General features: G+C 40.8%; 1 protein-coding gene across 2 annotated transcripts in view; it reads right to left on the reverse strand.

Moving 5' to 3' along the window:
- Positions 1-10,496: 10,496 nt before the first annotated feature.
- LOC121865766 overlaps positions 10,497-21,030 on the reverse strand; it is a 125,708-nt gene continuing 115,174 nt past the window's right edge. The window contains exons 19-20 of one of the 2 annotated variants that reach the window (XR_006088815.1): positions 14,694-14,812; positions 10,497-12,978 (exon numbers count right to left, since the gene is read on the reverse strand). Coding sequence is in view for 1 of the 2 variants with exons in the window: in XM_042365318.1 (XP_042221252.1) it covers position 12,978; positions 14,748-14,812 (66 nt within the window). In the remaining variant the exon portion in view is untranslated. The remainder of the gene's footprint in view (positions 12,979-14,693; positions 14,813-21,030) is intronic. The other variant, XM_042365318.1, reaches the window with a different exon arrangement.

The following is a 21,030-nucleotide window of genomic DNA, read 5'->3' on the forward strand; positions in this document are numbered from 1 at the left end:
CATTATATTCAGAGGGTCAAAGAAAAGCCACATATTTCCGTCTTGCCCAGAGTCACATGTCTCATTTGGTCCATCCATCTGGCTCTTGGTCTCCCTCCGGCCACACCCCTCTCCCCTCACTCTCATTAATTCCTCCAGTCGCTCTACTCACAATACCAGATCTTTTAGAACCACATATCTAACTCGGAAATTATTTATCATGATTGTCACTTCATCAGCTAAACCCTCATTCAACATCATCATCATTTTGAAAGCTTTTGTAATACTTTCAGCCAAACTTATTATACGATATTTTGGTAAGGCTTGGTTCAGTACCCTTTGCAGGAGGTAAAGCTTGAAAATCAGTGGTCTTTATTTACATATATATATATATATATATATATATATATATATATATATATATATATATATATATATATATATATATATATATATATATATAAAACAAGCAAAGCCAAGTGTAATGTGGGTTAAGTTATGCTATAATTATCTATATTAACGAAACAGATACTCGTACCTTAGAATAAGTTGCGTAAAGTTTGGTTAGATTCAGAAACGCGATTTTCATATCACTGAATTCCAACACACTGCTATCACCAGTCTGCTACAATATCTGACGCCAACATAACACAGCACACGACACATCATCATTAGTTCTATATAAGGCGACGCAACACTTCAGACACACCTCCTTCAGTCACTTCAATCACACAGGATCACTCCCAGCCATCCTCCTTCGGCGTCCCGGCAGGCCCTTCTGTGTTTACCTCTTACTTCGTTAATTGCTATTACTCAAACACTCAGTCATCAGTCTATTTGAATATTCAGTTCCTGCAGTTCCACATGTCGACCCTTCCAACTCTACATTTCAGCAACAGGTATCATTAAATTCGTCAGTGTTAGATGCTATACTGATGCTTATGTTGACGTCACACTGTCTGGTAACTGAGGATCATTAACTAAAATACTGCGTTCAACCACTCCTCTAACTCTCAAGCTGCGGTCACTCATCAACCATTACTGGAATTCGCAGAGATAAACAGTACCAACATTTCATTATCTCTTGTCCACCTCTCATTTGTTTTCTCAAAGACAAGTAATTACGTATTGTGTCAACGGCTGAGGAAACATACCGGAATATTGTTGCAGCAATTAGTTTAAGGGTGGATCAAGACCGGACCTCGTAGCACATGGCAACATTAATTACCAGCCAACAACTCCTTAGTGTGATTGTTTCTGGTTACCTTGACTGACTTCATCGCCTACAGTCATCGAGAAACAATCAGGAGAAAGTGATGGAGACGGGTGTAATAACCTGACGGTGGGCTGTGTGTGTGTGTGTGTGTGTGTGTGTGTGTGTGTGTGTGTGTGTGTGTGTGTGTGTGAAATAAAGGAGAGAAAGGAGTAAACAGACTTCTTATATAATCTACCACAACCAGATGCCTCAAATACAGAACCAACGATTCATAATGTACACTAGAAGAAGGGTTTTTAAGAGAGGAATATGGAGGTGTTTAATACGCTCCAAAATATTACGATTACTCTTTTTAAAATCGGGTTAAAAAACATAACCTTTGGCTCGTATATCCCACTGTCTGAATGACGTCACACTAGGCATTAGTGTTTAAACTGATGGACTTAACCCTCCCCCCCATCTCTTTTACCACTTCTATAATAGCAATTACTTGTGTATAGTTTTTTCTTCAAATCTTCACTACTTTTAACCTATCTTCATGTTGCAGTCTTACCCTCATTCCACATGTAACAACCCTTTCTTCCAAGCTATGTATCACTTCTTAATCATCTACACACCGAACATCAAAAACTTCAGGATTAACTTCTTCCTTGACCTACTCATCACTTCAGTCATTCACGTACTCTAAGAATAATTTTTAAGATGTAATGACCCCCCTTGTCGAACACCTCTCCCCACACATCCATCCATCCTGGCTGAAACACGGCCTAAACACAGCTCTGATGGCCTGCTCTTCTTCTAAGCTCTTCAGGAATTCCTCTAGCGTACCATCAACGCCTTTACCTTCTTAAAACTCAGATCATTCATTTCCGTGTGGCTTTCGTGCTCTAGGTGATGTCATAATGCTATATATTTCATTTACTATTTACACACTATTTTCTTTCTTTCTATTAGATTTTCCATCTTTACTATACGAGTCTTCGGTGTCTTCTTTCCCCTAGTTCTTGATTCGACTTGATTCAGACAACAACTCTCTATTGCTATCGTTAACTGTATACGTCTCCTACTACTATCCTCACTAGTGCTCCTCCTGAAGCCTCTATAACAACATGTAAGGTACGGTAAGGTAAGCCTATTCCACGTGGTGTGAGTCTGGTAGTGTATATAATTCTATACACTTGCTCTGTATTGTCCCTTAAGATTAATATAGAACTGATTCATCCCTTTGCATATCCATAAAGCTCTTTATCTCTCATATTTACATTAACCCTCAAGAAAAATTACGAATCGTATTGCTGAACTCTTGACTCATATTTCACAGCGAGCGACTTGTGGCGGATTTATATGACAGTAACTAATATAACTGGGAGAGGTTTGTCAAGCGATATATTACGAGGAAGTTATTTTATCTACGAGTGTTTTAAACCTTCCAAAATGACTCAGAAAACATAGTACCTAATATCTTCGTTTGGCATTGAAGTTCATGGGTTTTACATATTTACCACGGGTCTAATACCACAATACGATCTCTCGGTATTTTTGGACATAGTTCATCAAAGATCGTAAATATTCTTGTGTTAAACAGTTGGAGGAGGATGGTCGTGAGGCGGCCGTGTGTGGCGTGTTCATTTCAGTAACTTAATCATGGCGGATGAGAATGATTTATGACTGAAGTTTAATACCAGTAAATAAATAAATAAATGAAAAAAACTTGATCTGACTGTGTGTGTGTGTGTGTGTGTGTGTGTGTGTGTGTGTGTGTGTGTGTGTGTGTGTGTGTGTGTGTAGTATGTTACTCTAGGCAAACAGGGAAACAAGATTTTAAAAATTACTCTTGATAAAGTTACCGCACGTGATTAAAATACTCACATTCTAAAGTCATTTCTTGTAATATTAAACAAAAAAAGTAAAGAGACCAAGATTATAACCCTTAAATATCAATACCAATATATTTCTTACCTTGAGTACCACCAGACAATGGCTCTCTCGTCTCACCATTAATGTCTAGGACGGAGGAATACAGGTATTTTTTTTTTTGGTGTGTGTGTGTGTGTGTGTGTGTGTGTGTGTGTGTGTGTGTGTCAGTGAAGGACAGACAATAGTGTGTGGGGAGATGGACCAAGTTAATATGATATCTGGCTGTCGCGTATCGGAGTGTCGAAATTGCTTGATTCCGGTAATGGACTACATATCTACGAGTGGGATTAGCTTGAGGACAGATTGACCATCAGTTAATAGCGTCGCTCTCAGTGGACGATATACACTACCTGAGCTGTGGTGTGTAACTGAGTTATTGCTATCGCCGCGGGGCCCTATAGAAGCCGATATTAATCCCACTCTACCATAGCGATACATCCAAAGAATAATTCATTACTGAGGAAGGTGGGGAGTAAATATAATTGGTGCTTATCCAGCCCGGTGGTAAGTCTTCACGTCTGGGTATCGTCTTATGGTTTAAATGCACCTCATCTATCATATACAAAATATCAAAGACACTCATACAACTTAACTGACTGACTGACTGACTTACTGACTGATTGGCTGACTGACTGACTGACTGATTGACTGGCTGACTGACTGACTGTTTGATTCTCGCTGTGGACGTGAAATACACTACAGATTTGGACACCTTGTTGAGCTGAGTTTAAATATTTATACAGTCTGTTTTGAGATTGACCTAATAATAGTAATAATAATAATAATAATAATAATAATAATAATAATAATAATAATAATAATAATAATAATAATAATATCTTTAAGTTTTATTATGATGAGGAAAAACAAAATATCCCAATACGCCCTTTAACAAAAACCAACACACACACACACACACTGCTCAGAATACGTCGGGGAGGAGGCGGAGGGGGGGGAGAGGTAATGAAGGAGAAGAAGGCAATATTTACTATCAGGAACAAATAGCTGATGCCAGAACCCAGACCTAATAACACTGAGGCGATGATGTATTGAGATAACACCAGCTGCTCGGTGACGTCACGCCAACACCAGCTGCCAAGAGAAGACAGCAACACCAGCTACTCCTTCCTTTTCCCATAGCTAGCAAGTGACGTCACACTAACACCAACTGCCAGGTGACGTCACACTACCACCAGCACTTATAATGAACTTCCCACCTACACCAGCTGCCTATCCGTTGCACTCTTTGGGGTCCGGTGACGTCACAACGACACCCTACAAGCTACAACTTTGCACTGAGTGTTCATGACGTCATACTAACGTCATCAACCCAATTAGAACAAAACTTCATCACATTACGTCTAAATGATATGAGACTAACATAGAGACAACACAAGACATCTCACGAACGACAGACAAGTACAAAAGTAATCCCAGTATGACGCAGTAATTCCAGGGTACTCAACACACCACAGGTAACCGTCAGGACAACACAAGACTGTCCTACTATCTTTCAAAGAAACCTAACCTAACTTAACCTAACCTGACCTAACCTAACTTAACCTGACCTAACTTAACCTAACCTAACCTTACAAGGGTCTATCCTCCTCCTCGCTAACCCATCAGCATTCCTCTTCCTCCTCCTCACTAACCCATCTTCATTCCTCTTCCTCCTCCTCGTTAACCCATCATCATTCCTCTTCCTCCTCCTCGCTAACCCATCTTCATTCCTCTTCCTCCTCGCTAACCCATCTTCATTCCTCTTCCTCCCATCTTCATTCCTCTTCCTCCTCGCCTAACCCATCTTCATTCCTCCTCCTCCTCCTAACCCATCTTCATTCCTCTTCCTCCTCGCTTCATCTTCATTCCTCTTCCTCCTCGCTAACCCATCTTCATTCTCCTCCTCCTCCTCGCTTCAATCCCTATCCATCTTCATTCCTCCTCCTCCTCCTAACCCATCTTCATTCCTCCTCCTCCTCCTAACCCATCATCATTCCTCCTCCCTCCTCTCCTTCCATCTTCATTCCTCCTCCTCCTCGCTAACCCATCTTCATTCCTCCTATTATGTTTATTGTCTCATTAAATCTTCGTTCCTAAATCATCATCCCCAAACAATTCACTATTTCCTCTTATTATCTTTACCCCTCCCATCCCAGTGTGTGTGTTTGTGTGTGTGTGTGTTTGTGAGGTTCTGCAGCTTGCCACAGGCTGCCCCTCTCCACTTTCCCTCGCCTATATACACGCTCCCTCGCTCCGGCCAATCATATTCGCATTAAAAATAAGTTAAGCATCACTTTTCAATATCGGTCTCGTGTCGGCGCCTCCTTATCAAAAATACGAACCAGTTTTTCCAATCAATTCGCCATTCTAAGCATTATGGTGGGGAGGTTGGCAGAGGAAAAACAGGCCACTTGGTTCACTACTACAGATCACGGCTGGCGCGCACACACACACACACACACACACACACTATACCACCTACCACTGTAATTTTGTGTCATTTCATCTCTGTAAACCAAGTTTGTTTTAGTTTGTTTGTTGAAAAATAATAACAGAAGTGCCACGACTTTAATTTTTGTTTAATTTTTCAGTCAAGTGAATAATATTTTTTCTATTTGCTTAAAAAAAACACAAAACAGCTTAAGAACTTCGTGTTATCTTTTTACCTATGTGGTTATTATCATATATGTATACTGTATATGTCATCCTAAACAGGGTTAGGTTAGGTCATGTATTAAATAGCTACGTCACATCACATAAAAATTCATTAGCAAAATAAACTCACTCTGAATCTCTAACACTGACAACAATATACACGAACACTTTATACGAACTGACTCATACTAGCACTCAACCAAAGTGAGGAATATGACCCGAACGCAGATGCCACCATATATATATAAATTTTCCCCACTGGCTTAAAACTGCACACGAGGGGATAACATAACTTTATGCCCAGGAATTATTTTTCTAACTATCGTATATACCCTCTGGTTATTCATGTGATATTGTCTAAACACTTGAGTTAGATAATGAAGATGACGATATGATACTAATATTTCGACCATAAAGTGATACAGTTTATGGACTTGTATTCGAAGTTGTAAATACATAGATTACAATAATATCCAGACGTGTAAAATTACTGTCGCCACACCTGTCTCCTCTGCTTCGTGAAGGAAATTACTAAACGCCGAGGGAAATCAATTGCTTATTTTTGTTTCCTCCTGAAATGTCAAGAGGCGACACACAAAGTCTTCTAATGGATATTGAATCAGAGAGCTTTGAGCCTTTCCTACGAACTCCGAGGAACGAGTGACATATATAAAGAAGTGTAGAGAATAAGCTAATTGAATCTCATATTAAGTCTTGGAATATTACTCAATAAGATGCCTAGAAAATAAATTGTATTATTATTTGTTTTTGTGGGGGTTTTCAATTTGTGGTGTAAGTACTGGCTTTGTTGTATACCTGCCTGTCGATGATGGCTTATGTATGTGTACACCTAGGATTATGAGTGTCTCTGTGTATATATTAAGAGAGAGAGAGAGAGAGAGAGAGAGAGAGAGAGAGAGAGAGAGAGAGAGAGCACACGACGATAACTCTCTGCTGCAAGATGCCACAGTGAAGCGGGAGCTCAGCAGACACCATAAATTGTAAACTATAGCGAGACAAGGCAACCCAACACCAGAAGACGCCAGCGATGTCTCTTTAGAGGTCAGAGGTCATTTGAGGAGACATCAGGCAGGTCAGCTGGCGAGGAGCAGGTCACATGATGCCGTGGATGAAAAGAGATGGTGGGACCAACACACAACTCCAGAGAACCTACTGTACGGTGTCCGATCATGTGTATTTAAGAACCAGGTAAGACAAGAAGTAAACTGTCTAATTAACGTAACGAAAAAACTAAAATGTTAGGTCAGTGTTATTCAGTATCACGTGATTGGTTATTGTAACTTATGTATATAGATAAAGTAAGTGTCAGTTTAATGTTGCTAGGATGATGGGTAAAGTAAGTGCCGGGTATTAAGTACTTAAAGAAAATAAAGTGCCTGGTCAGTGTTATTCAGGAAACGGATGAGCAATCAGGTGAGAACAAGTGAATGTAATCTTAAGTAGAGTCAAGACAACGCTTCTCCAAGATGTTAATCATAAACTCACATAAAATGCCAAATAGAATTAACCAGTGATAGTTATAAAGTGTTTAGCCGAGTTACTCTTTAGCCCTTGAAAAAAATGTTTGGCCCCGCAAGACTCAATAAAAGGCTAAGTTTCACAGACCAAACATCCAACACGACCCATGTCCTAGTATGTTTCTCAGGCCTGACCAAAGCTAATATGAATATGTATGAAAGTTGCCTGGGGTCAAGTGTACCGCCTTGGAGCTACCTGTGGGGTACTTGAACGCTAAAATGGAATAACAAAGAAACAAACAAAACAATCGAGAATGCATTCCATTTTTCATTTAATTTTGTTCACCAAGATGCACAAGAATTAAGTAAACAAACAGAGGCGCGGATTTTCAAAGAATCTAATGCACTATTTTTCCTCTAATCAGAAATGTGTTATTTTATCCTCAGTTAAGGGAAAATTTAACGTTACGTATCTTTGGGAATCTGTAGGGAAGTGAACTTATCTGCCACAGCCTCCCTCTCCTTGTCTCCTGCATCCTGGGATAATGGGTCATATCTCGGCCTGCCAGACAAGAGCTCCTCTACCTCACCGCTCCAGAGGCCCGGTAAGTAGAGGTGACAGGCTGCTGCTGGAGTTCCATTACCGGAGAATAGAGGTCTTTACACCAGAGCAGCAGTAAACAACGCTAACTGCCCACGGGTCATCAAGGTAACACTGGAGGACACTCACCACTCAGGGCCCCTACCACACGGGGGTAGTGGGGAGGTACTGTGAGTAATGCTGTAGACTCGGTGTAGAGTCATCACGGGCACATAGTAATATTAACTCTAATGGGAAGTGACCTCCTTCAGAGATGGTACTAAGTTGCATCACATACTAATATTATTAGATTTAAGGAACTTTTTAGACAAGCGCTAGGTTCAATATCAATAGGTGACATGACATTATACAAGCAAGCAAAATGTAGCTATGCCAATAAACTAGGAGATATCACATAACGGTGAATATACTGTATATGATTTAGTGCTAGAGAAAACTCAAAAGGGAGAACCGTAAAGACAAGTATTAAAAGCAAAACACACACTCATGTACAGAATACATATGTATATGTATTTCAAGTAAGTGTAAATGATATGTGTTTGACAAAGTTTGCAAAACTCAATAAAGCGAGGCAGAGCGCCGTGATATACTGACAGGTTCATCACCCGATATTCCATCCGCACAAGAACCACTCAATAAGTCTAATGGACAGACAGGTATTAAGTTAAACACATAATAAAAACAGCTGTGACAAATTACTGTAAGTTAATACCACTTTGGCTCAAGCGGCATTACCATCAAACTTTATAAAATAATTGTCTATAGGACAACGGGACTTGTGCAAAGAGCATACCCATTAGCGAGATGAAATTATACATCATGACAAAATAAACTCACACGAGATATTATTGTAGAATATGAGACGGGAAAAGTTGCCTCAACCAATACTGAAATACACTGACGGTAGTTTTCCTACAGAATTAATCAATATATTACATTGAGGTGTGGCGGCTGAGTGGATGTAACTCACGTCTTTTCCTTGCGACCACTGGTTCCTCACCCAAGGCACCCCGAGTCGACCCAGTTGTGAATGATTGCCTAACTTTATTTGAAGCAGTGAAGGACATCGAGCGAAGTGCCGTTGTGTCTGATGGATCCACAGGCTTTACAGGTCTCACTTTCATTTACACACACACACATGACCACTCTATGCACACACACGTGACCTCTCCATGCACACACGTGACCACACCATACTCACACACATGACCTCTCAATACACAAACATAACTACTCCATACACACACGTGACTACTCCATACACACAAACGTGGCCACCCCATCCTTACATACAACACGCGACCACTCTATACACACACGTGAACACTCCAAACACACACATGACTTGTCAATGCACACATAACATCTCCGTCGACATATAAACTACCCATGTACACGTAAACTATCTCTGGACACATGATCTCTCCAAGCACACACAAACTAGCTATGCAAATCATCTATCCGCACGTGACCTTCATGAGAACACATCCTCTCCAATGGCACCTGTATGTATGTGTGTGTGTGTGTGTGTGTGTGTGAGAAGGCGACAGACAAGCAACAGACACTGGAGGTGGCGGCGAGCAGGTGCGGCTAAGCAGGCAGGCAGGCAGGCAGACAAGCAGCTCCACCCACTTCCGTAAGGTCAACAAAAACCAGCACCAATTATTGTTTTTCTGGCTCCAGGTTGTGTGTGGCCAGACCCGCCCTTACTACCGGTATTATCAATCACATATTTATTGACTCTCACAAACTAGACGGTCCAGTGTCTTATAATTCGAAGCAACTAATATTACAATTATCAATTACATATGTTGACCTCATTAAATTAGACACTTTATATGAAGGTAATTCGCTATTATAATTATTGATCTCTTAAAACCAGACACTCCAGAGTTTAGGAGTTCGAGAGTTCCATATTATGTTCACTCGACAGACACTGGCTATAGCTACCTATAGTATTCAGTCTGCTAATGGGCCAATTTATTTCAGTGTTTATTACTAAAGCCATGTTTGGGAAATAATTAAAATACATGATGTCTACCAAGTCATGTGCCGGCTTTAAAATCTTTATTACCGGTTAAAAAAAAAAGCGAGATTGGATGACTCGGTTTTCTCCAGGTTTACTTAAATATTAGATTTTGTTTTGCAGGTCTTACTCTGAATGACTAGTTGCTATTAACCGAGAGATAAATAAATATGGCGATTGGGTAATGGAAAGCTTAATGTTTCATCTGGTTCGCTGTCACTATAAACCCTTCTCTCTACAGAACGTGATTGACGGGCCTCGAGGTGTAAGCACAGGCGTTTCAGAAGAGCCCGCTGTTAATGTCTTCCAGTTGAAAGTGCAGCCGTGGTGATTACACATGTCAAGTGTACATGTAACATACCCCATAGGTACAGTCACGGAAATAAGTTGTAGGTTCTCCGTCCCATCCATGAGCCCTGAGACTCATGAACCTGTGAATCCGAGACATCACACATTGTTGGGTTCATAGATGGTGTTGTGTGTGATGTCTCGGATTCACAGGTTCATAAGTCTCAGAGGTTCGTGGAAGGGACGGAGGACTGACAGGACTTTCCTCCGTGACTGTACAGACGGCACTGACCGCCTTACCCAACTGACTACATAAATGGTATTAAGGACAGTGTAGTAAATCAGTATATTTATTCAGGGCACAGTTGGATAAACAGACTGGTGATACTTCCAGATACTTAAAAGGTACAAGAGATTACTCCTGGGTATTGGTCGAGTGCTATTTGGCAAAATATTTGACAAATAATACAATTCATTAACACATAAGACACGAAAATCCTTTGTAATAAACATGTGAGATGGAAAAATTCTGAATTCTTCTTCATATAGCTGATGTCTAATTACTTAAAGTATGCTTAAACTCAACAAATAATTACCAATAATTAAAGTTGCTCTGAATTTAAGCTGTTGGCATAAAAAACTAATGGTAATAACTTTAACAAGGATAATTATATATGTTTTCACATGAAGACATAATTGAGCACTAAGAACAGTCGTAAAAGCTAAATGCAACGTATAATGTAAACGCTATTTCACACAATACAATACTTACTTATGTGAAGTGGCGCAAATTAATGGCCAGAAGCTATGATACACGGGACAAAACCAAGAGGTGTGGTACACAACAGCGGATATGGTACAGTACACGGTGCAATGGAGAGAAGACACTAGAATACACCCTATACTTGTCTACTGACACTTGTTACCTTCTGAGGTGTCTGTTACGAAAACCTGACCACGGTGCACCTCTACTGTCACCCTTTGTCTTTAAAAATTCAATGCGTGGTAAACACATGAAAAATCATCATTAAGCACTACCTAACTAACACGTAAAAGAACTCAATCAGAAGCTAACAGTACACAATTATAACTTCAAGATCCCTTATCACAACATAAGCTTAAAAGAATGACCGAAAGTAACTTTGTCAAGCAAGTCAATGAAAGAAGATGGCTAAAGTCTTCAAAATTATAACAAAAAAGATATAAGGAGAGTTGATTCCAGCGTCCTCTAAAATAAGTAAGTATGAAAAGATAATCCCAATATCAAATACCACCATCACGGGGAAAATTATCCCCGGTAAATAATAAAGACAAGTAAAAATAGTTAACCTAAAATTCCTTATTTAAGCAACTAGAGTAAGTAATTTCAGCGTTCCACAATATGACAAAAAGGTGACCCAAAACATTCCTGGACAAAGAAGACGGGGTGGGGTGGGGTGGGGTGGGGTGGTAGCGTAGACCGAGCCTGTTAACAAACCTGGCTCAGCTTTGGTCCGACACGAGTCCCCCGAGCCCACACACATAGTACTTGAGGTCACCTTAAATAGCCACACATCCACCGCTTGGGTTCCGGGGATCGGCAACGGGGAAAAACACAACATAAACAGAGATCCTGACACGGTTGAACGGGGAAATAAGGAGGCACACTTAAGAATCTCATTACAACAGATGTGATAAATACTGTGCTGATTAGTTCTATTGCCTGATATATATGTATGTACACAAACATGATCAAAACTGGTTTATTAAAAGCAAAATAAAAAAAAATCTCCCAACAACCAACTAATTATATTCTGAATATTAGTAAATTATAAAAGAATAACTGAGACAAGCGTTAAGCTGGCTGAAAAAGAGAACAATACAGAACTTGCTTTTCTTCTTATTCGAAAATAAAAGCGAATTGTCCAAGCAAGAACTGATTTAAGACAGTTCTTTTGTATGAACTTGAAATAAAAAATAATTTGGCGTGTTGTTAAATAAACAACAAAAGTATTTTAAAACAACATTTGTCGGCATATTTAGCTATTAAACCTTCGTTGTTTTAAGATATTTTTCGTGTAGTGGCGCTGGTGGGCCAGGGGGAACTGCAGGAGGAGGGACCTAGGGGAGGAGAACGTATGTATGTACGTATGTACGTACGTGCGTACGTACGTATGTACGTACGTGCGTACGTACGTACGTACGTACGTACGTGTGTGTGTGTGTGTGTGTGTGTGTGTGTGTGTGTGTGTGTGTGTGTGTGTGCAGATCAAGAAATAGAAAGCTGGTTTAGGGCGTGAGCTTGAATTAAAAGTGAAGGGTAACAGAAGAGTGAGGAGATGAGTGTTGATTTTGGGGGGGTTGAGAAAGAGTTGTTTAGGTAAGAGAACAAAGGTTTCTGGGTATAATGTCATGTCACAGGTTGTAGGTGTTGGAGGAATGGGGTAAAAGGTGTGAGGTGGGGGGTAAACGGAGCAGGGTGTGTGGGCAAGGAGTTAGTATAAGGATTTAAAAAAATAAATAAAATAAAAATGGGTTAATGGGCAGCACTAATGTGTGTGACTGTGACTGAGTGGATTAAGGGTTACACTGAAGAAGAAAGGGAGAAATGCTAGGGGACAAGAGGGAGGGTGAGGAAAGGTGGAGATAAAGTGCGGGGAAGCACCACTAGTAAGTGTGTCAGATGTGGCCATATGTAACAAGAGTGGGTGGGAGCACTGCTCACCACTTCCTCCTCCCCCAGTCTACACCCTCCGCTTCACCAGCAGGTGGTTCTTCTTCACCACCTGCGGCACTGTGCCCACACGCCCTGGCAAGTCCCACGCAGCCGCTCGCACATCTGGGGAACACAGGTGTACTCAGCTTAGTGCAACTCTAACAACAACAGTCTGGCAAATTAACCTTAACTGTTGACACTATAGCTCCTGCCAACCAAATATTTGCCAGTAAACATACTCAAACAGGTGTACAACCTTGTCTATCATGTAAGTGAACATTTTTAATATATACTGTACTGTACTGTACTGTACACTGTACTGTACTTTATTGTACTGTACTATACTGTACTGTACTGTACTGTACAGTACTATACTGTACTGTACTGTACACTGTACTGTACTTTATTGTACTGTACTATACTATACTATACTATAGTGTACTGTACTGTACTATACTGTACTGTACTGTACTGTACTGTACACTGTACTGTACTTTATTGTACTGTACTATACTATACTGTACTGTACTGTACTATACTGTACTGTACTGTACACTGTACTGTACTATACTGTACTGTACTGTACTATACTGTACTGTACTGTACACTGTACTGTACTGTACTGTACTGTACACTGTACTGTACTGTACTACTGTACTGTACTGTACTGTACTGTACAGTACTGTACTATTGTACTGTACTGTACTGTACTGTACTGTACTGTACTATACTGTACTGTACAGTACTGTACTGTACTGTACTGTACTGTACTGTACACTGTACTGTACTTTATTGTACTGTACTATACTGTACTGTACTGTACTGTACTGTACTGTACTGTACTGTACTGTACTTACTATTGTACTGTACTATACTGTACTGTACTGTACTGTACACTGTACTGTACTTTATTGTACTGTACTATACTGTACTGTACTGTACTGTACACTGTACTGTACTTTATTGTACTGTACTATACTGTACTGTACTGTACTGTACTGTACACTGTACTGTACTTTATTGTACTGTATTATACTGTACTGTACTGTACTATACTGTACTGTACTGTACTGTACTGTACTGTACTGTACACTGTACTGTACTTTATTGTACTATACAATACTATACTATACTATACTATACTGTACTGTACTGTACTGTACTGTACTGTACTGTACTGTACTGTACTGTACTGATGACAAATCTAAGTAACAAATACTAATAAAGACATTGTCTTTCAGTTAAATTGCATCAACAAAACAAATAAAACATAAGCCTAAAATGTCTTAACGGTAAACAACTACAACAGTTCACTACCTCTACAGTGTTCTGGCAGCAATATACTACATCGGAAGTTTACCTACATTTTCATACTACAGCCACTATGTGTTACATGTACAGTCACCCATAAAAGTCCTGTCGCGAACCATGAACCCCGGGATTCAGAATCTTGAATCCGAAGCATTTATGAACAGATTAATGTATCAGTGTCTACTGCTTTGGGTTCACGAGTCTGAATCTCGGGGTTCATGGTTCGCGACAGGACTTTTTTGGGTGACTGTACATATATTATTACAATAAACAAAGTCATCTACAAAGTACACTATATATTGTAGTCTTCAACAGACATTATACTACAGACAGATAGATAATTTAATACAGTACTGATAATAATCTATTTACTCTTCAAATTACTTTAAATATACACTATGTTGCATTTAACTATAATTACAGTATATACTGTACCTAGCTACAACATAACTAGCAATTCAATAAAGAGAAAAAATTACGACTACAGCTAGGTCTAGAGAGTACACTAAAAGCACTACAGCACCTACCACCACTACAGCATCACCACTACGGTCAGCATCACAAAGTCTACGAGCTCTCACCAGTCCTCCTCTATCTCATTGAACTCCACCACGCCGTCACCAGCAGCTCGCTCTATGTCCTCCAGCTGGTGAGAGAGAGACAGAAGACTCGTTAGCAACACTCCACACAAGACGTCACACTAATCACACATGTAAAGAAGTTGTACCTTTACCATGTTGGAGGAACATATTACAGGAGCCGCCTTCTGTGCCACTGTTAGAAGTCAGATCCGAATATTTACTCTGAGAAATATATATACAAGTACAGGTTTAGGCATTAAATAGACTCAGTAATGTCCACATGGTGAGAGTATCATGTGGTGGAGGACCTACACATGGCACTGACTGTGAAGAGGAGATGTATTAAGTAGTAATAAAAGGAGTGACAAAACACTGAACTCTAACTCAGTGGTAAGGAAGAAACAACTGTACTTCACATCATTAGAGAGAAATCACATATAGTAATACAGGCTCCGTATGAATCACTGCAGGAACCAGGTGTGGAACTACAGGAATTGTTTGTGACACTACAGGAACTATGTGTGACACTACAGGAACTATGTGTGACACTACAGGAACTGTGTGTGACACTACAGGAACTGTGTGTGGCACTACAGGTCCTGTGTGTCAACAATCTTCCGTAAGAGTACAGGAAAACTGGGTCTGTACCCTTCATCAATATTGCTCTTGTTGGCCACTTTGTATCTGTATTACACTGGCAAAAATAAACTGTTTTAATTTCAAGATCTGTGCATCGTATAAGAAGTGTATGGCGGCACTGACAAAGTATGTGTGAGTGTTACACGTGCAGCGTCATGTGTGCAGTAAATAACGGTAGTAGCCAGGGCAGTAAAAACAATGGTAACATCATCACTCGCCCGACCCTGGCATTCTTGTACTGCAGACCCCCCGTGGTACAATGAATTATCCTCTTTCTACTGATACCCCATATTTATCCTTCCTTATACAAACTGTCCTTTTCTACTACGGCATCCACGCCCTCATGATCCGTGTCATGTGGTGTTTATGTGGCTGGTGTGAATGAAGGTGTCTAAGGCGGCCTGGGTGTGGAGCAGCCAGGCCAAGCAGGCAGCCTGGGTGCTGCCGGGCCAATGTGAGGGGAGTTCCCACGGAGGTTGGGTGGCACTGTGGGTGGGGGCGGCCGGGAGAGCGTGGGCGGGGAGGCGTGGGTCGGCCAGGGGATGATGGATGCCGGATGAGAGTGGATGTGGCCCACGTGGTTGTTAAGAGTTGGCTATGATGGACGGAGATGATGGATCTGGTGATGGCTCCACTACCCAGCCATTACTGCTCCTGCCATCATCACCACCAACTCAACTACTCCGCTTCCTACAACATTCCTGCTCAAGAATTCTTATATATATATATATATATATATATATATATATATATATATATATATATATATATATATATATATATATATATATATATATATATACACATTTATGAGGCAACTAACGACTTCCTCAAGAGATAACACCACCTCAGTAGGACATACCAAGCTCATTACATCCGCCATCAACGCTGTAGTTCTTGTAAGTAAACCTATGAATAATTCGATACTAATGACGTTAATATTATTGCATAGCTAACTTTCCGTCGTCGGGCAGTCAGGATATTACTAATCTATTTCAATTAAACTCAACTAATAACAATCACAAGTAAGACAGAGAGTTTCCAGCCACGTGAATCACCTTATTGGATCGAGACTACAGTGTGCCCCAATTCCTCAACATCACCTGCAAGATATTTTGATGTACTGTTGTCAATAAGGCCGTGGTCTTGTTTACTCCGTCACACAATAAACCCCCTTATGGATAAACACACTAAATGCTATGCCTCTCAGCACAGCAAATAACTTAAGTGAACCTATTGGATTTTCAAGTGAGATGATGAATTTGGGAAAGTAAAAAAATACAGGCATTCACTTAACTGCATCACAAAACTTCTATACTGTGCTTAATGTAAACAAAACAACAGCAACAATCCAGAGGTGATGGTGAACAGAAAATTGCGTATAATTATTTAATGAAGATATCAAGACAGTTTAAGAGGTAATTCAATAGGACAGGTCATTAAGCCTGGCAATTAGTAACTGAAGTACACGGTGTGGTTATCAAGCCTGGAAATGGTTGGTAGTTAAGTAGTGGTAACTAAGAAGACAAAGTAGATGTTGTGGGAATTAAATGACCAATTAGATATGTTACAATTAACTGAGGACTATTATATAAGTTGTGGCAATTAATTAAGTGACAAAACAGACGCGGTGGTAATTGATTAGTGACACGGTAGTAATGGTCGAAATTAATTGTAAGACCTTAGTAGACATGGTAATAGTTAAATAGCGACCAAGTAGATGTGGTGGGAACGATGTAACGCGAGCGGACACACACACACACACACACACACACACACACACACACACACACACTAAAACAAATACTACGAGTACCTAAAACTTATGAGCACTAAAAAAAATATATCAGTAAAATTAATCAAATCTCTAGTGGTCATTAAGTCACAGCGCTAACTAAGGCTGAAAGATGCTTAGTGTCTCTGTATCACAAAATATAACCCAGCATGTCCTGTGTTAAAAAATAGCAACCTCGCGACACAACAAAGCGAGTGTTTGTACTGTGTGATGGCAGTGTCGCTCGGGAGAACATGACAAGGAGGGCCGGGGGAGGAGGAGAGTATTTGATGTACAGTTGCGGCCCAAATTTCCTGGGCGCTTAGCAGTACTTGAGGATCATTAGGTGAGGAATTGGAATTGTATCGCATTTTCTCAGATTTTTCTTTGTATTGTATCAAGTTATTTTTTTCCATTTCGTGGTTCCGACATAAAATTATGAAAAACGACGTTATTACATATAAAGAAACTATAATATACAGTATGACCCAGAAGTAGATGCCATATATTGCCCAGTGAACTGTAACATCAATAAAGAGCAGTTAGGAGAAACACACAGAGGTCCAGTGTAGCGTCAGAAGCCCGTGGGGGTGTTAGGTGTTGTGGCAGCGGCAACCAGCCTCCGTGGTGACCACAACAAACAAACTCATCACACCATGGCCTGAGGACTACTTACCCGTCTGGTTCATGTGTGTGTGTGTGTGTGTGTGTGTGTTCGAGAATTATATGCAAGAGCAAGTAAACGTATAAGCGTGTGTCAAACAAAGGATCACTACTACACACAGCCAAGGTTCACAAAGGCCCACCGCTACACGGAGTGTCGTAGGCTGGCAGGGTGAGTGACGGTTGTAGTGGACGCGAGGACAGGCAGCATGACCACCACACTCGCGAATTAATGAGGTGCATTACTGCTCTCCCGGTCCGAATAAGCCCCATCAATCATGGTAGCCCCTCACCCTCGCCCGGCTGTTGCATCACCACCCTCCCTCCTACCTGACCTGACCCGTCCAAAAGCAGCACACACATTCACCATCACTGCCCTATTATCTCACCAATTGACAATGGAACTGCCTCATGCCACCAAACCAAAGGAGACGAAGGATTCATCTGTAGATTTACCCTATAAAGTTAGTTAATATTAGGTCATTAGATCAACAACTTACAAAAATCTAGGGCCCAGACTGTCTATAATGTCCCTACGTTAATTTATCTTCGTAAATGGAAAAATAACAACACATCTACCCAGCTGACTTAAAGGTAATACATAAAAAATGGTCCCAAAATAACATCCATATTATAGTGAGGTTCTACTTTAACTAGATATGTTATCGCACCAATTACAGGATAATACAAACATACAGTCTTTGTAAATCCAGATACAGAATATTTCAGCGTGTGGAATTTCTCTACAGCACACCCAGACGCCCACCACGAGGAAGGTAAATACGCTGTTTGATTACTTCAGTGTCCAGCTTATGACAACACTAACCTAACCAAGAGTGAGGACAACACACAGTAAATGCTTAACCTTAAAATACCAAATAATAAAATAATAAAGTCGAGATAAAACGAGATTTACAATGCATTTTTATCATAACAGATAAGATAATGCCCATTTAGGATTATGCATGAGACGGATGTAAGTTATCGGTTATGTATCAGAAATAAACAATACCCAAAAGAGACAATTGAGGGGCAACCGTGTAAACCTAAATCATTATTCGCGAGAGTCAATACGGAAAGAGGACGTGTGTGTGTGTGTGTGTGTGTGTGTGTGTGTGTGTGTGTGTGTGTGTGTGTGTTCATATACAAATAAACAGACACACTACTCCAGAAGCAGCATGGACAATCACAATACAGCCACGCCTAAGACCATGATCCCCATAAGCTCCTCTCCACAGCGTCACTGGAGGTATCATGTGCTGTCGGCCAGGCCAGCTATGGACACACTCACCACTGGGACGATCTACCAACCCCTCTAACCAAATTTTTATCCCTGTCTCTCTGTAGTTTACCTTCCTCACCCTCGTTACCATCAAATGAGTAACTGACCCAAGTAACAAGGAGCACAGGGAGCATGTAACATCTTAAGGATAAAGTAACAGTACGCGGACATGAAGGTTATTCCGCTTATGAGATGTGGCTCAGTTGGGTGCTCGAGACAAGGTTTAGTGTGTGTGCTGCAAGACATAAAACTCTGCAGTAAAATCCAAGAAGATTACAGTAAAATGTAACTTAATATAAGATGGAGATCGTGTGAGATGACTTTATTATGTACCCGTGTATGTCTGACAGTTGTAGCCATATTATAAGATCAATATGGCTGTGAGGAAACCAGTCTGTCAGAAGTAACTGTAACTGCCTTTCCGTTGACCAGTCAGACGTACAGTATTGACAGTTTTAGACAGGTTATAAAGAAGAAACGGTAATAAAGGGTGACGATGGAAGAATACGGATGATAAAAGAAAGGTGTAAGGAAGGTAGAAGGAGAGTAACAAGAATATAGGCAACGTAAGTAAAATACGAATAATAAAGACGAAACTGAGATAAAAGAAGGAAGCTTGAAGAAAAAGAATAAAGAGAAGTAATAAAAGAGGTGAGGATGGTAAATGAAGAATTAAGAGGAAGTATGAATAAGGAGAGAGGAAGGAGATAAACATGAGTCAGGGAGGGGGGAAGGGGGATGGAAGGGGGAAGGGAAGGTTCTCTGTGGGCAGCAGCTGACTCCCTCTGTCATTCTGCTTCGTAAACCATCACTACCACACAACTACTGTACTCCTCCACCACCACCACCACCACCACCACTCCTCCATAACACACAGACAGACACAGACACACCATATAATACTCCTTCAAGACACTACCTCACAATATACACTTCTTACACACAAACACACACACATGGCTCGTTACACTGTCCCGTTCATATTTCCTCACGCTCACTCATATTCCCTCACGCACACTCAAATTCCCTCACGTACACTCAATTCCCTCACGTACACTCAATTCCCTCACGTACACTTATATGCCCTCACACTGTCCTTCCGGTAAATGTCCCCGTATGGAAGTAGAAGAAAGTGAAGGTACTATCTGACGGAAAGTACTGGCGTTTTAACTATGAGACAGTAGAAGAAAGTGATGGTACTGCCTGGCGTGTGGAGAGTAGGTAAAGAAGATTAGTAGCCCATTAGTAGCGTAGATAAGGGTATAAGGTGGAATGCAGTGGAGGGAGCAAGGAAGGGTAGGAAGAAGAACAGGAAGGATGTGGTGGAACAAGAGGAACAAGAAAAGGAGGAGGAGGATGAGCAGGAAGAGGAGGAAGAAGAGGAAAAGGAAGAGGAGGAGGAGATGAGGAGAAGGGGGAGTAATAGGAGGAAGATTATAAAGAGAAGGAGATGGAAGAGGAGTTGGAAGAAGAGGAACATGAAGAAGAATAAGAAGAGGAGGAGGAAGAAGAGGTCGCCGCTGCTGCTCATGGTAGTGTTGGGGGAGGCAGCAGTGTCACGCTAGATATATTTATTTCCTGGTGCTACACTACAGCGTCACGCCCTACACAGTACCACATCCCTGCACCGGAAATCCTTTAGCTTTAACCCTCTTCACTATTCCAGCAACGCACTTATCAAAAAATAAATAAATAAATAGATAAATTGTTATATCAAATTAAGGGGCGGTGTGTGTGTGTGTGTGTGTGTGTGTGTGTGTGTGTGTGTGTGTGTGTGTGTGTGTGTGTGTGTGTGTGTGTGTGAACATAGTCAACAAGACCAAGGCAGACGGGTTAGGATTCAGTACCACGACACATGCACACCAGAGACAAGTAACCTTCACACTACTGGGAATGAAGCCTCACGTGGGAAAACCTCTGATGAC

Source organism: Homarus americanus, unplaced genomic scaffold, assembly GCF_018991925.1.
Source record: "Homarus americanus isolate GMGI-L3 unplaced genomic scaffold, GMGI_Hamer_2.0 scaffold13495, whole genome shotgun sequence".
Taxonomy (NCBI): domain Eukaryota; kingdom Metazoa; phylum Arthropoda; class Malacostraca; order Decapoda; family Nephropidae; genus Homarus; species Homarus americanus.